Genomic DNA, 18,358 nt, shown 5'->3' on the forward strand with positions numbered 1-18,358 from the left:
ATTAAAAAATGGTTTCCACAAGTTTGTCCTACTCTGTAAGTAGGACTTGTAATAAAAAAAGACCTGAAATCTTACTATTCTTTTAAATTCGAATATATGACTATAACAACAGTAAATGCTCGACCTTGTACAGTTTTTTATTATTATTATTATTGATTTATTCCAGTGTGCTTGACATCTTCACATTGCCATATATGTAGTGCTGGATAGCAGAATAAACCAGCTATTTGTTGCTGGCCTGACTTTTGGTAAATGGTAGTAAACGCATAATGTGTGACTACTAGAGTATCATACTAGCTACTACTAGAGTATCATAATTTGTACATTGGAATTCAATTCAAAAAGTGTAATCTGGGCATCCAGGTAGCGTGGCGGTCTATTCCGTTGCCTACCAACACGGGGACCACCTGTTCGAATCCCCATGTTACCTCTGGCTTGGTCGGGCATCCCGACAGACACAATTGGCCGTGTCTGCGGGTGGGAAGCCGGATGTGGGTATGTGTCCTGGTCGCTGTACTAGTGCCTCCTCTGGTCAGTCAGGGAACCTGTTCAGGGGGAGGGGTAACTGGAGGGAATAGTGTGATCCTCCCACGTGCTACATCCCCCTGGTGAAACTCCTCACTGTCGGGTGAAAAGAAGCGGCTGGCAACTTTACATGTATCAGAGGAGGCATGTTGTAGTCTGCAGCCCTCCCTGGATCAGCAGAGGGGGTGGAGCAGAGATCAGGACAGCTTGGGGGAGTGGGGTGCTTGGCTGGATGCAGGTAGAGAGAAAAGGGGGGGATAAAAAAAAGTGTAATCTAAGTCATTTCAGAAAAGCAGATGGCATGTGCCAATAGTAACTATAATCAATGAACACTAGGGCTGTCCCTAAAACTTTTTGGGGGGGGGGGGGCTTTGAATATCCAGCAGCAAGTATTCGAAGATATTTGAAGCTTCGCTATGAAGGGCGGACCGACGATGATGACTGGTTGCAATAATCAAATTAAATAAATTATAGCCTTAGACTATAACAATTATATTGCTCATGTGTTTACTGTTGTTATTAATTATGTCTTTATCACATGCTGCTTTTAGACTGTTATTGTAATTAATTACTATGCTATTGAGAGACAAAGGCAAAATCGGCATGTTGTGTTCACCGTGGACACCGGATTTCATTATTGTGGATGGGAGCACGACGGAAAAATCAGACGACACCGGCAAATTATGTCGACAACGTCAGATGGCACTGCCGTCCAAAGTTAAAATAGGTCGCTGTTTTTTAATTCTACACAAAGTAAAACACAGAGTTAATTATGTGAGTGTGTGTGTTTGTGAGTATTATTGAATATAATTATATAAAACAAACACAAAACAATTTTGTATGATATAATTTATTTTTTTCTGTGAGCAATACATCACCATAGCAACCCACCGTCCTGTGCTGTTTTTTGCCGTCCTGCCGGCTCCATCATGCAGTTTGTTGTTTTTCCTGTGCCGTATTGCCAACTGCCGTTTACCATCTCCCTAATCTTATTAATAAATTTTATATAATCTGTTATAATCTAATCGGGGGGGTACTGTTTGTACCTTCGATTACCATGGCAATGATCGATGGCTTCGAAGCATTCGGGTCAGCCCTAATGAACACAACTGTGACTGTAAATGATATAAAAAAATGTACTGAGAAAATATATTACTCTTATTTTATCATCATGTGCCTTTAATAGCCAAAGATAAATAGCCAAAAAAAGATTCTGATCCCATTGTGTACCTGAGGTAAGCATCCCTACATTTGGAGAGGATCAGGTTTAAACGCTCTCAAATTTTGAGTTTTTTTTTTATTTTTTATTCTGAGGCAATTTAAGTTATGCATTTTAATTCTTGTTTCTTCTTTCTTGTACATCATTTGAGGTCAGTGGATAAAAGTTGAAAACAATACCACGGTTTTCATTTAAGATTTCTGGAAAACCTGGAGGGTGTATAGGTTTTTGACTTGGAATAGTATCTAGCAACACTGAACTGCCTACCTGAACCAATGCAGCAGCTCTTATCGCTGTCTGTCTCTCTCCTGTCTGGCCTCCGACAGCTCCAGCCCTGGATGTGGACTGGCAGAGCAACAACACGTTTGCCTCCTGCAGCACAGACATGTGCATCCATGTGTGTAAGCTGGGCCAGGACAGACCTGTCAAGACCTTCCAGGGACACACGGTAAGACACAACTGCTCTCTTACACAGTGAGGAATAAGATGGAGAAAAAACTATGATTCCATAATTCCAGTCCCATTACCTGGTTCACAAAGACAAATCAGGTTTCGCAGCATATTTGGGGCCCACTTTTACGGGGATCATATCATGGGTGCTAGAGCTGAAGAAAATCCAATAACACACATCTGCCAACCTCTATGCATTCTGCATAGTCACTCTGCATTTTGAGACCAAAATACGCGACTACGAGTTGATAGTCCAAAATATGCAAAGGAGCTGCCTTTAAAATAAATGCTTGGCCGCTCTGATGGCCGAGCGGAATAAACAGCTGTTCCTGCAATCCTCTCGTCATGTGGCTGGGAGGTTCGTATCCCAGACTCGCCGTAACCGGTCACGGCCAGAGCATCCACAGGGTAAGGCATTCATTAGGCTACTCTTACCCAAGGGATAGTGGGTGTAGATCGGTGTAGTGTTCAGGGACTCATCATTCTCCAGCGACCCCTCTGGCCCATCCGGGCGCCTGCAGCCAAGCAACCGAAAGCGTTCTCCCTACGTCTCCTTCGTGGCCTGAGGGTGATGCAATCTGTACGAGGCTAAAGGTTAAATAGCGAGAGCAGCTGACACAAGTTTGAAGGAAGCTGGTGTTACAACCAGAGTTGTCTCGAGTCACATGACTTGGACTCGAGTGCGACTCGAGTCACAAATTTGATGACTTGCGACTTGACTTGCCAAAATGAAAATTACTTGAGACTTGACATCTATGACTTGGACTTGGACTTGAGCTGGATGACTCGAGAGAATTGTTTGAGTGTTTTCTCAATGTTTATGCGGGATGCACCTCTCTTGTATTTAATTTATTTTATTTTGTAATCATTCTTCATTTCCAGCACGCACACAATTACCTACGCACACGCATCGCATAGGGCCAATCAAACGTTTAGATGGGCGGGAAAACAAAAATACTCAAATCTAATTGGAGGTACCATCATGCTACTCAAAAACTAACGTCAGCTCTACTCAACATGAGCGCGGAGAGTTTGCAATCATGGCAAGTGCAGCTGCTGGAACGATTCCAAAAATAATTATTTACGGCTATAAGAACTTCGAAGTTGTTGGGAAGAAAAGGACTGCTGTTTGTAAAACATGTGCAGCGAAATTATCAGATGGGATTTCAACAACGTCAAACTTTGTGCGTCATCTGAAAAGCCACAAAGAGAAGTAAGTTTGTTTGCTAGCCTACAGGTACGGTAGCGTGTGAGTGGTCAGACACACACACAGACCCAATCTGCCCGTTTGGAATACGCCAGCCAGGCTGTATCGCCCCAACATCGTCCCAATCTCATCTCAGCAATACAACTGAACGTACTGTTCTGTTTCAGAACACCTAACAGCGAATATTCAATTATGTTGGCCCAGTGGGCAAACGATGTCTGGCCGATGTAGCAGTCACCGGAATGAGTTAGCATACCCCCTGTTGCCCCATGATAATTAGCCTATCAAACACTGTTTCAGTGCATGGTTTCACGTATCATACTACAATATAATATGATATAGTTTTAGATATGCGTAATATAATGCAGTTCTCGAGAAAATCAGCCCATTCCGAACGGGCACTGAACTAGTGGTTTTCAATCGTGATTATGTTTACACTGTTTTTAATTGAGCATTTAGACTTGATGCTCCGAATTATGTGCTACCGACGACTCCTGCCAAGGGACTACAGATGCAAATTAGCTTATAGCTAATTCTGGTGCAATATATTTATTGTGCATTGTCCCTGTCAAGTAAACAAATAAATATTAAAGTATCTCCATGATTCAAATTAATCTAGTTATATACTGTCTTTGGAAAGATTTTTCTCCATTTAATTATAAACATTTATAAATACATTTACTTGTTTCATGAAACCAAAATTAATACCTATAATTTCCTATATTAACAACAATTTTTGTATGGCACAATGGCAATTGAAATAATGCTCAGAGCATGACACACCGTGCACTGCACCCAATATGAAACATAGCCTACTAAGCATAGGCTCAGATTAGAGCCATGGGGTAGTAGGTTATTTCACAAAGCTGGCTAACTAAGTAAGCCTCACTTCTGCGCAGAGTGAACCTTGGAACAGCTCTTTTTACTTCAATCCTGTCAGGCATCATACTCAGTTAGCCAGCTTTGTGAAATACTCCCTTGTGTCTAGTCCAGTGGTTCTAAAACCTCCATGGCTGTGACCAAAAACGCACCCCTATATATTTTAAGTACACATCGTCACGTACATCGGTACTTAATAAGCGTACATAAGTAGGGTGCGCCTTTCGTCACACACAGCCCATGTATTTATTGAATTACACTAACAGCACCCCTGATTCCACTAATCTAGGGAGTCAAATAATTAAAGGTAGGGAAGGCGATTTTTTTCAGAAGCACTTCTTGATATATTTTTTGCAATTCTCTTTACATCCCGACAGCAATCAATAAATAAAATGCTCTGACACTAAATTAAAAAAATAAAAAGAGCAATCTGTGGAAGTCGCAGGACCGTTATAAACCCATCCAATCATTTTAAGGTGTCCGGTTAAAATGATTGGATGGCCTACCTGCCTGTCAACCTATCTACCTCCAGCAGTAGGCTAGTCAGGCAGTGCTTCTTTGCGTGTTTTGGAGGAGTGGCTTTGGAGGGAGGCGATAAAGTCCTAGCCAACTTGATATTTTGCAAGTGCAATGAATTGTAGGTCGAACTAGACAAGCAGAGAGAGTGTTTGTTTATTGTGTATTGGAATGATCAATATGTTTTGTATTGTTATTAAGAGTTGTGCGCTCATTTGTGATTTAGAGTGTGCCTTTTATTATTTCTTAAATGTAAAACAAAATCCAACTGTTGTCCAAATTTGAACACAATAAAATAACAATTATTTCTAACATTATCTGTGGTTTATTTATGTACTATTGTAATAAAACAATTTAATATTACCTGGATTTAAAAAAAATGTGTTAAATTGGTATAAAACACCCTACATTTGAGACTTGATGACTTGACACCTGAAATTAGGGACTTGTGACTTGACTTGACCTGAGGTCGGTGACTTGGGACTTGACTTGAGACTCGAAGGTTAAGACTTGAGACTTACTTATGACTTGCATAACAGTGACTTGGTCACAACTCTGGTTACAACTATATCCTTCCTGTGGAAACGTGAGCCAGGGGAGTTATTCCATAAGAGTTCTGGCCATATGCCATTGGGTTAATCGCGTGGGATAAGGGGAAAAACTATAATTAAATTTATTAAAAAAAATGCTTGAGTGATTTTAGGCCTCCATAAAACTTTTTTGGTTTATTTTGGGCTTCAAACTGAATTTTTTTTTTCTTTTTTTACCCGATGCAAGCCTACTAACATGGTGAACTGTCATGAATCCCAATGACTGGCGGTTTTGTTTTTTGATGTCAGTATTCAGTAAATAAGTGTTTTTTCACAATGTACTGTGTGATGCCTTTTTTTCATTGTGTACTTTCGGCACGCATGCAAACACAAAAAAAAACATTTTTGTATGCGCGCGCACGCAAAAAGGACTACTCCTTTTTATTCTTTATGGTTGGCAGGTCTGAACTCATATTTTAAAACAAAAGAAGAAATCCTTGAAAAGAATTTCCTCAAGTATTCTACAACAGGGGTTTTCAAAGTGTAGGAAAGTGAGCCTCCCCTCAGAGAACATAAAAACAGCTGCACCCCCCCCTCCCAATTATTATTGCTATTATTACTATTATTGTTGTTGCTATGATGTATGTTCCACTCAGCTATAAAAACGGGTTTCAACAATAAATGATATATCTTTGAAGATGATCTTTTATTTTTTTAAACATCTTTTTCAAACATTTCTAAACATCTTAATCTTTATGTTTTAAACATCTTTTTAAACACTTTTAAACGTTTTAAACAGATTTTTAAACATTTTAAACGTCTTTTTCAAACATTTTCAAATGTTGTAGGTAATGTTACTAAAAATCGACCCATTTAGCTCCAAGCATTGCTGAAGTTAACTAAATTTAGCTAGATGTTTACGGTTACTTTTTCTTCACGTTTTTTTTTCTCACGCTGCGCCTCCCCTGAAGCTCTCTGGCGCCCCCCAGGGGAGGCGCGCCTCACACTTTTAAAACCCCTGTTCTACAACATTGCAATCTGGCGAGGCAGTAAGAAAACCTGGATATGGGAGCCCAGCAACAATTGTCAGAAAATGTCTGAAGTTTGGGAACATTTTGAAAGTAAAATAAAAGAGAATGTAGTTGTCTGTATACACTGCAAAACTGAACTAACCTACCATGAAATCAAAATATTCTGTAACGGGCGTCCCTACAGACACAATTGGCCGTGTCTGCGGGTGGGAAGCCGGATGTGGGTGTGTGTCCTGGTCGCTGCACTGGCGCCTCCTCTGGTTGGTCAGGGCACCTGTTCAGGCAGGGGGGGACTGGAGGGGAATAGCATGATCCTCCCACGCACTACGTCCCCCTGGCGAAACTCTTCACTGTCAGGTGAAAAGAAGCGGCTGGCAACTCCACATGTATCAGAGGAAGCATGTAGTAGTCTGCAGCCCTCCCTGGATCAGCAGACAGGATGGGGCAGTGACCAGGGATGGCTCGGAAGAGTGGGGTAATTGGCCAGATACAATTGGGGAGAAAAAGGGAGAAAGAAAAAAGAATAAATATTCTGTAAGAATACTTTATAAGATAATCAGTAGGTGCAGCCCCAGTGCCAACAGAAGTTCTTCAGCTGTGTCATGAAACCATGTGTGGTCAAGAGTTTTCAAATGAGTAGCTTTGTCCTGTGTTGATTTGTTTCATGATTTGTTTTTTCTTTTCCTGCATCTTTCATATCGTAGAATGAGGTGAACGCTATCAAGTGGGATCCCACCGGGAGTTTGCTGGCCTCCTGTTCTGATGACATGACACTGAAGGTCAGTGCCAACAATGGATAACACACACACAGTAAAGGCTGTTAAATGACAAAAGCATGACCTGAAATAGCCAGACAGTGCCTGCAGCTGGACCCATTTTGAAAATCCATTGCCAAATGCGGACACTGATTGTTTTGATGTTGTCTCTGTTATGCACGAGCGTCATGTCATGAGTTTTTTAAGCAGTTCCCAGTTGAAAGGCAAGCTATGTGAATCATTTGTATTTGAAAAAGTAAATCAAATTTACAAATATATATTGGATATTAGCATATAAAAGGCAATTATGAATGAATTTAAACACTTACATACCCAATTCAATCTATGAGGCTTCACTTTTTGGTCTATATCAGAAAAGACTACATTAAAAACAGCCACTGGCAGGCGACATTGATTTATAATTGAAAACAAAGAGACATATGTTCACAGACTAGATTCCTCCCGGTAATTTTCAACAATGTGATACAGGATGTGTTGAAATTCTTCCTGACAAACTAAGCAATGTCTCCCAGTTTGGCCAGGGCTTTACACTGTCCATCTGTGAAAGTTGTAAGATTTAAGTCTAAAAATGTATCTAAAATTACCTTGTCTCTTTTGTCATAGATCTGGAGTATGAAGCAGGACTCATGTGTCCATGACCTGCAGGCCCACAGCAAAGAAATCTACACCATTAAGTGGAGCCCGACGGGGCCCGGGACCAATAACCCCAGCGCCAACCTCATGCTGGCCAGGTAAGACGCAACAACGGCACTGAAATTACAGCTTTGGTTTTCAAGAGAAGATGATTTCCTCTCTTACCTGTGTTGTCTGGGAAGTTTGATGGACAAAGAGACCATCTTGATCACAGGAACAGTCTTCACAGCAGCCATAGAGTACATTTAAAAACCAAACCAAAACTCTGATATTAATCTGGTTATAATATTCTGAATAACATGTAAACAGACAATGTAAACAGCTAATTTTTTTATTGTTATCATGGCCCAAATAAAGTCTCAGCCAGATTAAGCAAATTTCAGTTAGAACAGGTAGAATAACCTGATATTAAAAGGATATTTTTAGAGACATTTCAATACAATATCTAGCTTGCATTGCTGCTCTCAGTTTGTGGTACTTTCCATCACTTGACTGAAATGTGACAACAGGTGGCAGTCATCCAGTTTTGGCAAAGATTATTGTTTAAGGCTTAGTATTCTCAGAACGAAGCAGAAGTTTTCGAACAAAATGACACGTTTCGAACAAGAGATGAACAAAAAGATGAGGTTTTGCTGTGCTGTGTTTGCGCAATGCTGCATGTACAAGCACCCGGCGCGGACAGCCCACCAGTTCGCTAGCAGTTGGCAAACTGATGGGCTGTCTACAATCAGTCCAAATGTCACATGGTTGGTTGAACCATGGTTGATCGCAAGCCCAAAGCTGCCTTGTAATCATTCTTCACCCTGAGACGTAATGAAGAACATAGAGTTCGTATTGGTTCCCTGACAACTGTGTTCACCCTTGTTCCCACTTCCCACCTTATTCAGATTCAGACAACTATTTATCCCAGAAGGGCAATTAAATTTCACAATCTACCCAGACCATACACAAACTCGCAGACAAGCAGCAATCAGCATTATGTCAGACACAACAGACAGATCAGTACATGGGCAAGAGATGCATACAGGCACCCTCGTGTGGCCATGCATGCACTCTCACGAGGACTAGGCATAAATTAAAGGAATAAATAAATAAAGCATCCCAAGATGCATTGCGCGTTACGTTCCACTACTACATTCAGTGAAAGTATAGGCTTGCAAGTCATGTGACAAACAGACAAAGATATAAACCAACTATTGTGGGGTAAAACAAAATAAAGCATTCATTTAAAATGACTACTCTCGGCATTTAACAGCCTGATAGCGGAAGGACTTAGAAGAGCGATTTGTTTTGCTAGGGGGCGCTTTATAGCGCCGACCTGAGGGCATCATTGAATTCACTGGACAGGACGTGGTTAGATTGGCTAATAATTCCTTTTGCTTTCTGGGCCAAAAAGAAGTCTCGCTAATTTGTAGGACAAGCCTGAAACTGACTTCATGCAAAATATTTTTGCCAAAATTCCTACAACCACAGCGGAAATCCTATTTGTGGTTTTAGAAAGAGAAGAGACTCTTAAACGTAGGGGCATTAGTGTTATAACAAAGGGCGTGTTAACGTCAGGGGCATTCAACAGTTATCAGCCTTATTCAGACTACATTGTGTTGCATTTGAAATGGATTATTTTTTTTTGTTTTTACACAACTTTATCGGACTTGTCTTAATAAGGACCTGAAACAAAGCTGTTATTAACATGTTAATGTAGTCACTGTTTGCATTTGCATGAGCACATCTTTTCTTTCTGAAGTGTCAACAGAAATTTGAGGGAGATGCCAATAATAAACTAGCTTTAGGTTACCTTTTCTTTGCAGCTATGTTGACAGTGTGTGTGTGTGTGTGGGGGGGGGGGGATCCCTGTGTTACCTCTGGCTTGGTCAGGCATCCCTACAGACACAATTGGCCATGTCTGTGGGTGGGAAGCCGGATGTGGGTGTGTCCTGGTCGCTGCACTAGCACCACCTCTGGTCTGTCAGGGCGCCTATTCGGGGGGGAGGGGGAACTGGGTGGAATAGCATGATCCTCCCATGCGCTGCGTCCCCCTGGCGAAACTCCTCACTGTCAGGTGAAAAGAAGCGGCTGGCGACTCCACATGTATAAGAGGAGGCATGTGGTAGTCTGCAGCCCTCCCCGGATCGGCAGAGGGGGTGGAGCAGTGACTGGGACGGCTTGGAAAATAGGGTAATTGGTCAAATACAACTTGGGAGAAAAGGGGGAAATAATCCAAAAAAGAGAAAATCCCGTCGGACGTTAAATTATCAAAGACTATTGGGTTATTTTCAATTCTTTAACTATGAACAGAAATAAAATAACAGATTTGTGTGGATTTGATTTACTAGATTATTCATAGGTTTATGCTCTCACATTATTCATTCACCTTTCGACGATATTTCTGGCTGCACAGTTTGGTTCTGTTATGTCTGAACATAACATTTGAATGTGTCCAGTAAAACAACAGCTAGTTATATCTGACACGCTGTGTATTCACAGTAGAGGGGTTCTTCTCCATGACGCTGGACTGACACCCTCTCTCCCTCCTCCCTCCCTCATTCCAGTGCTTCATTTGACTCGACGGTGCGTCTGTGGGACGTGGAGCGTGGGGTGTGTATCCACACGTTGACCCGCCACCAGGAGCCGGTCTACAGTGTGGCCTTCAGCCCAGACGGCAGGCACCTGGCCAGTGGCTCCTTCGACAAGTGTGTCCACATCTGGAACACTCAGGTATGTGATGACAAGTTTTTCCACAAACACGGCTGGATAACAAAAACATCACGAGGACAGTAATGATATGAAAAGCTGTTGCAAGGGAAGGTCACGCCTACAGAAAAATGTGCGAAGGTTTCGTCGCCATTTGCCTTTCACACCAAAAAACATATTGTAGATAGGGATGGGTATCATTAAGATTTTAACGCTAATACTACTCTTACTGATACTGGTTATCGATCCGGTACCTAAGAGCATCATCAGCATCGTCTCTAGTGACATATAACCAGACTGTTGACCGTTTAGTTCGCTCTCCACCATTGTCAGTAAGGGCATGTTGTGTGTGTGTGTGTGTGTGTGTGTGTGTGTGTGTGTGTGTGTGTGTGTGTGTGTGTGTGTGTGTGTGTGTGTGTGTGTTTGTGAGGCAGAGAGTTGGCCCCGCCCCTCGGCTCACACATACGACAGGCTCTGAGAGAGAGATCTCTCTTCTGGATCGGGAATAGTGAAAATGCATCATAGATAAATGTCTTATTGCAAAGTAGAAACTGAGTCATAGAGATAAAAGGTACAAGATAACGTTTTTGTCGCCAGGATAAACAGGAAATTTATAACCTTAATTTCTCCATTACTGATAACACAACTGATAACATCAGAGCTTATAAGTACTACTGTCTTTAATAATTTAGCACCGGTGCCTGTTTAATACTGGGTTTCGGTACCCATACCTAATTGTAGATTAGATATTGTAGCAATAAAAGAAAATAAACTAAAACTGATTAAAAAATGTTTTAGCAATTTCGCAAAACAGCATTGTAGCGCTCCAGGTAGTGGACACAGCCAAAATGACAGACTTCTCTATTTCGGATTTTGTCAAGCTCATCCAAAAAGGTTTTACTGGCTGATGCACAAACTTGCAGATCTAAGTCTACTAGGAGTGGGACAATTCACAGATGTCACGGTTCGATACCTCTCACGATTCAGGGCTCACGATTTCAATTCAGTACGACACAGTGGATGCCTTGGTAAGCAAGAGACAAAACACCACTGCAGCTCTCTATTTTTCATTTATTTAGGCCCAACATTTTGGCATTATCAAGGCACGTATTCAAGCGTAATGCAAGTGCAAAAGTTCTAACAAAATGTTGTGCCATCTTTTCTTGTTGTGTAACACAACTGCTGTACTTTAAAACTTTAAACTTTAAAAACTACTAGAACGACCAAGGCGGTCATTTTGACTGTTTTGGATTTTCAAAGTTTGCGGAGAAAAAAAAGATATAGACCTGCCGCTCCCTGAATGCTCCTAAAATTGCATATATTTGCATTAAAATTAGTTTTAGATCAATTGCACAAAAAAAGTTATAAGAGCTACCTAAAACGACCATGAGGGCTAAAAATGACTGTGCGCAGTTTGCGCGTCATCGTGCATGTCATGTCACTATTTATGACGTGTGTTGTTCACGTCATTTCCTTCACAATGTTCAGTTCATTTTTTACATTTCACATTTTATAGGCCTGGTTATGTTGGTTAGATTAGCAATATGTGTTTTCCGTTTTGTTTTTCAGGTGTTAATTCCAAAATGTCTGGGTACAGCTGCCGTTTCAGACGCACTGTGACTAATGCCGAGGCGTTGCAGTATTTATAGGCGTTGGACACCAGCGATTTTAAATTGTTTGAAAAAAAGTATTGTAATGATCACGGATGTGTAGACTCAGTAGCCCGTTGACTAACAGGTCGGACCCTTTAGTCGACTGGTTAACGTAGTGACCTAGGTTCTTGTCCCAGCTGCGGCAGTTCCTGGCTGCCCCCTGAATTCGCTACAGTATTAAAGTTGTTAAAATGTTAATTTTGGTGTCAGTCATTTCCTAACAGACATGCTAACATATGTAATCCATTAATATCTCAATTGGGCATTTATCTTGACAGAATATAGAGTTTAAAAACCAGCGGTCATTTTGAGCACCCATGGTCGTTTTAGGTAGGAGTGAAATCCTGATCATTCTAGTGTTAATAACACACAATCTCGTGAAATGGGGAGCATCTCGAACCGTGAATACCGTATCGAACGATTCAGAATTCAGTCCAGTATCGTCCCACCCCTAAAGTCTACCATGGCTGAACTTTGTAGTAAGGCCAAGGGGTGAAATTGCTTTGCAACTGGAAATGACACTATTTCTTTGCCATTTGCATGGTTTTGGATGGTAGGAAGAGTAAATCTGGGCACACTTTTCAGTAGCTGTGACTGCCCCCATGGACAGTACAACTGTGGTAATATTTACTGGTAGTTTATGTAGTTGTTGTGCTTATATCCCTGAAAAATCAGAGCGACAGACAGTAATCATATACTGAAAGGTCTTCGTTGTTTCCTGCTGTCGCTCAATGTGTGGTTTTATGTCTGCCTGTCTTGTCTGTCTTTGTTCAGACGGGTGCTTTAGTCCACAGCTACAGAGGAACTGGGGGGATTTTTGAGGTGTGCTGGAACGCCACGGGGGACAAAGTGGGAGCCAGTGCATCAGACGGATCAGTGAGTACTTCCTGTAGCCACAAGTGTGCTATGTTGAACTCATGATCAAGACTTACAGAACTCTCTCGAATACAGTCAAGCCTTTGCATCTCTCCCTTTCACACCAAACTATTGACTTGACAAATCCTCCATGCCAACCGCATGGAGGATTTGTCCAGTCCTTTTCAGGTATATTACCTTCTCTATTATAATACGTCACACACAGTTGACGTATTATAATAGAGAAGATCATATACCTAAAAATTCTCTAGTTGAGGTATTGAGTAAATAAAATCAACTCCACAAATTAACAGAATAGTTGAATATTCCCTTTTACGGGGCGTCCAGGTAGCGTAGCAGTCAATCCTGTTGCCTATCACCACAGGGATTGGCAGTTCGAATCCCCATGTTACCTCCGGCTTGGTCGGCAGACACAATTGGCTGTGTCTGCGGGTGGGAAGCTGGATGTGGGTATGTGTTCTGGTCGCAGCACTAGCGCCTGTTCAGGAGGGAGGGGGAACTGGGGGGGATAGCGTGATCCTCCCTTGCGCTACGTCCCCCTGGCGAAACCCCTCCGTGTCAGGTGAAAAGAAGCGGCTGGCCACTCCACATGTAGTGGAGGAGACGTGGTAGTCTGCAGCCCTCCCCGGATCAGCAGAGGGGGTGGAGCAGTGACCGGGATGGCTCAGATGAGTGGGGTAATTGGCCGGATACAATTAGGGAGAAAAGGGGGGGGGGATTCCACACTATATATATATTCTCTTGGTGTGACTTACCTCCTTCACAGGAGTCATCCTGTGAAGAAGGCAGTATAGTATAGTAGGAGGCAGTAGTATAGTATCCTGTGCAGTATACTGTGATATTGTGAGATCAAGTTTGTGAAGGGGGGGGAGCCTTTTGAAATAATAGCTTACTGCCCTTACATTACTGAAAATGGAATCAAACAGGGATTGATGATCATAGCCTTAAACCTTGTTTTTTTTTTTTTTTTCATCAGGTTTGTGTATTAGACCTGAGGAAATGACGCTTGTCTGGGGAGCCATGGACCGACTACGAATGTGTACATAGCCAAAATGACTGACTGTCCCTGCCTGTCCGGCACACTGCTGTAGTCTCCTCAGATGCCATGGCCCACCATCGCAGTCGAACGTGCATATATATCCTGCCATACACAAGTTATGGATACACTTGTCAGACACATTAAGGGTCTGTTCATAGACATTTGTGTCGCTCTTGTGCTCTACAAGATGGAAGGATTTCAGTGAAAGGACCCATTACATGCATACCAAAATGCCAGGATTTATCTCCCTCTTGTTTTTTTTTTTTGTTTTTTTTTTTATCAAACTGTAAGGATCTTTTTCCTCTGTTGGTGTGAGCATATTGCACATGCCAGAGTCAGCTGTCCTGTGGCCATTGTTATGAATTGAGATTTTATTTCTACCTGTAGGTTTTTGTATTATACATTGGGTGGGAGAGAGGAGAGGGGGGAGTCGGGAAATCGTTAATCTTTTGCGATTGTTACTCAGAGCTGTTATTGGGTGAGATCCTCTTAATTTTTGGCACTCTGCAGGTTTTGGAATCTAAAAATGTTGATGTTTTACAATTTTCTTGTGTTTTAATGTCCGTTCTAGCCCTAATTTCACCTTCCTTTGTGTTAATAGTTAGAAAGCAGCTCACAGGGAGGAAAGCTGTCACTGATCCGTGATGCTTCCCCTTACTCAACCTCAGAAATGGTTTTCAGGTGCTGCAGTATGTATCAGGACGGCTTTGTGGTTAGTGAGGTCATCCCCTAGCACATAGGCTTTGTTTGAGCACCCATTAGAACATACCTCTTGAAGGATCCCCAAGTAAAAGAACTATAACCCCTACCTGTGTCAGGGGTGAAGCACTAGCCGGCTGACCCTGTACCCTAACCAGGAGGCAAAAAAGAAAAAAGAGTTTTCCTCTTGGGGGCTCAGTGAATTATATGAAAAAGAAAATGTCATCAGGTTAATATAGAGCTCTAGTGACTCTAGAACCTCTCGGGCTGACGGGTCTGTTGGCTGTTACACAAACCCCGTCATTCGCACACTGGGCTCGGGTCAAGGGATGGCAGAGAGCTATGGACACTGATCTGCGGTCAGTTTCATGTTCCCCTCACCTAATGTGAGGGTCAAGATCCATGGGAAGTGGACTTGCTGTATATCCAGGTCGCACAGGTGGATGCCACCGCTTTTGTGCAGCCTGTAAGGTAATCGTACATAGGAACGTCTTGCTTTCTGATATCAGTGCTGCCTCTCCGATGTGTGAGGAGGGAAAACGATGGAGAGTGAGGACAGGCCCATAACCACTAGCTAGCATCAAGTAGACCAGAGCTTTTCATGAGTCCTTACCATGCTTGTCTCCCTGGTACAATTCATGCCTTGTTGCTAACCATTGCTAAATGATAATCAGACTAAGCCTTTTTTTTTTTTTACACACACCTGTTCCTTTTGCTTCCTTGCTTGGTCATTAAATATTAACAAGACATCATCAGAAGTATCATTTTCCCCCTGCAGGCTTGTGCATATAATAGTGTGCATATAATAGTCTAGGCCATATGTCCTCACCAGGTTTGTTTTCTTAAAACGTTTATTTGGAAAGGGGCAATGTACATTAATCAACAAAACAAATGTAAATGTACCCGAGTTAGCGAAGAGGCTAGTAGGCTAGTTTCCATCGGCAGTCCCTTTGCCTGATGTTGTTAGGCAAACCATGTTGTTTAGCTGAGGCAATCCCAGCTTGGCTTGTAACATTAGCTCACATCTCACTCAACAAGGTTAACCGATGATGCTCCATGTCATATCGCAATTTGTTCCTCGGTCATGTTGAGCAGTTGCAAACGATGATCATCGAGCTAAAATGTCTCGCTCTTTCGATTTGATTATGTCCACACCATTGTGCAGCCCTCATCCGGTGTTGACTTAAATACACACTACAGTCCGTACTTTGGTTTGCTGTTGTCCAACAATTGCTGCCCAGCATTAAACTATGAGACAGGCTATGTGGAGGCCTATGCACGGATGGATGGTGCTTTTGTTTCTAGTGTTCAGATGTTGCATTTTGGAGCATGTCTGTTGCTTTGTTTTCAGGCAGGGTGAAGAGGAAACAGACCTGCAGCATATGACTTTATATATATATAAAGTCTGTGCCATCACAGGGGATCATTTTGTAGACCACTCGTGTTGAGGGTGGACTTTAAAATTCTGCGTAGTTTTTCTTAAAATATGCTTGGAGTACATACTATTCTAATGCATCATGTTGGGTCTTGACCATGAGGAATGGTTCTTTATAAAATACCATTAAACAGTCATAGCTAAATGTAAAGAGCAGCCCTGTGCTGGGCTATCACAAGTTTCCTTTTTCTGCACTTTAGACTAAAAATGGGGAAACAGGGAGATGTGTACTTCAAGGCATCACAGGCACATCTAATGTTTAAATGCTCTGAACAACAAATTAAAATTGATACTGAAAAATGTGCAGTGTTTCAGTGCGATTGTAATTGTGAACGTTGTCTTGAATGTTGACTCTTTTGGGTAACATTAAAACCAAGCCGACATCACGCTATTCCAAATCTCATCCTTTGGCCACAACCAACATCCTACGGCTTTACCGATACCAGTGTTGCAATACCTGTCAGGAGCTTTCTTGTTAGTTTTTGTTCAGGATGTTACTCGTTTTCAACAAAACTAAATTTTGTACTGATGTTTAGAGTATTTTGAAATTTGCTTTAATATAGTCAGCAGTGATTGGACTGTATCTCAAAGACACTATTTTCTATGTCTATGACAGTGGAATGGTATTTTATAATGTTTTGTTTTTTAGGATAAGCTTTTTACACTGCATCCAAGTGTTGTGTTTGTTTTGTTTTTTTGTTCCTACCTAAAGTACTAATTCTATCTTTGCTATGTTGAAAAGCCCTTGAAGGTTTTGTACTCTTTAAAAACTTTTGTAATTCTGATTTATTTGTAGCTATGTACTCAATGAGCAAAAAAAAAAAAAGAAAAAAAAAAAAGAAAATCTGAAATTCACCTTCGATGTATAATAACCAGAACTTGTAAATACAATTTGCAGATTTTTGTTGTTTGCTCTCACCTACGTTGTGCTCTCTTTCTCTCTCTCACTCACAAGGCCGCAGAGTCTGCAGCCCTGATCTGACTGTTTGTTCAATCAATCAGATCACAAGGTTTAGAATAAAATCTATTTTGATAATATGAAGGTGTTTTCCTTTCATCGTGTTATCAGATGAACTTTTTTCTCGTTTCGTCTACGTGAGATGCGTGGCTCAGTCAGAGGAAAGTGATGACTTTTTGGTAACACTTTATTTTAGGGGTCAGAAATTACCTTGTAATGTCCTAGTAATAAGGTGGTAGTTTTTTTTACAGCTAACCCTAACCCAAATTACAAGGTAATTTCAACCTTATTTCTAAGAAATTACGTGGTAATTACCACCTTATTACTAGGAAATTATTAGGCAATTTCCGACCCCCTAAAATAAAGTGTTACCTACTTTTTTCCCCCAGTGTTTCTGGTCAGCTGGCATGTTCAGTGCGCTGCAGTGTAAAGTTATGGAAGCCAAATACCGCCACCCAGTGGTTTAAAATGGTTCGTTTAAAATTAATGTGACGTGGGGTGTACATTTTCTTTTTCTATTTTCTAAGGGAGGCATATTCACAAGTACCTTCTTTTCTCTTTTTGATCATTAGCTTTAATTATTTGCGCAAATAGTTCTTCACAGCTTGACTATTATTTGTATCCTTGCACCGGCTTCACTCGCTCACTTGCTCCATGAAAGGCCTAAAAACCTCTCTCCTCCAGGCCTGCATTGATCCTTAAATGGTCTCTTAGCAAGAGTCTTAAATTGGCTTGTGGCACTTTCTAACCAATATGAATCACATTATACTGTCGATGGCGTCTGCTATTGCTGTCGGGGCCCATTCTTCCTACTGACCACTATGGTGCCCCCCTACCTGCACATTACATCATGTGCACTTGGGACCTCGATGTCCCTGTAACACTGATATGTGGCATTGTCCACTGACTTTGTAACTTGATTTTCCTATCTTGATGATCTGAGATGCACTTACACTAAAAGCACTTGATGTAATATGCACTCTTATCTTTGACGTGATTGGTATTCAGAGCTCTGTGGTGCCAGTTGGTAACATTCAAATTTATCTGCTAATTGCTGACAATCCTATTAAGTTGCTTTGGATAAAAAGCATCAGGCCAATGTGTAAATGTAAATAAAGTTTACATCACAATTGAATAGTACTGGTGATGGTGGCAGATTTAAATGGTCAGACTTGCGAGGGGGGGGTACATTGGGACAGCTAACGTGAATAACTCATTAGCTATCAGCGACTTCTTCATTTC

The 18,358-nt window shown here is 41.5% G+C and overlaps 1 protein-coding gene across 1 annotated transcript in view; it reads left to right on the forward strand.

Moving 5' to 3' along the window:
• tbl1xr1b (TBL1X/Y related 1b) overlaps positions 1–14,394 on the forward strand; it is a 35,645-nt gene extending 21,251 nt beyond the window's left edge. Inside the window, exons 11-16 of the mRNA XM_056292865.1 lie at positions 2,071–2,192; positions 7,062–7,136; positions 7,737–7,864; positions 10,316–10,481; positions 12,884–12,985; positions 13,962–14,394. Coding sequence (XP_056148840.1) covers positions 2,071–2,192; positions 7,062–7,136; positions 7,737–7,864; positions 10,316–10,481; positions 12,884–12,985; positions 13,962–13,988 — 620 coding nt within the window. The 3' untranslated portion in view covers positions 13,989–14,394. The remainder of the gene's footprint in view (positions 1–2,070; positions 2,193–7,061; positions 7,137–7,736; positions 7,865–10,315; positions 10,482–12,883; positions 12,986–13,961) is intronic.
• The last annotated feature ends 3,964 nt before the right edge of the window (positions 14,395–18,358 follow it).

The sequence above is a fragment of the Lampris incognitus genome, chromosome 14 (genome assembly GCF_029633865.1).
Source record: "Lampris incognitus isolate fLamInc1 chromosome 14, fLamInc1.hap2, whole genome shotgun sequence".
Classification (NCBI taxonomy): domain Eukaryota; kingdom Metazoa; phylum Chordata; class Actinopteri; order Lampriformes; family Lampridae; genus Lampris; species Lampris incognitus.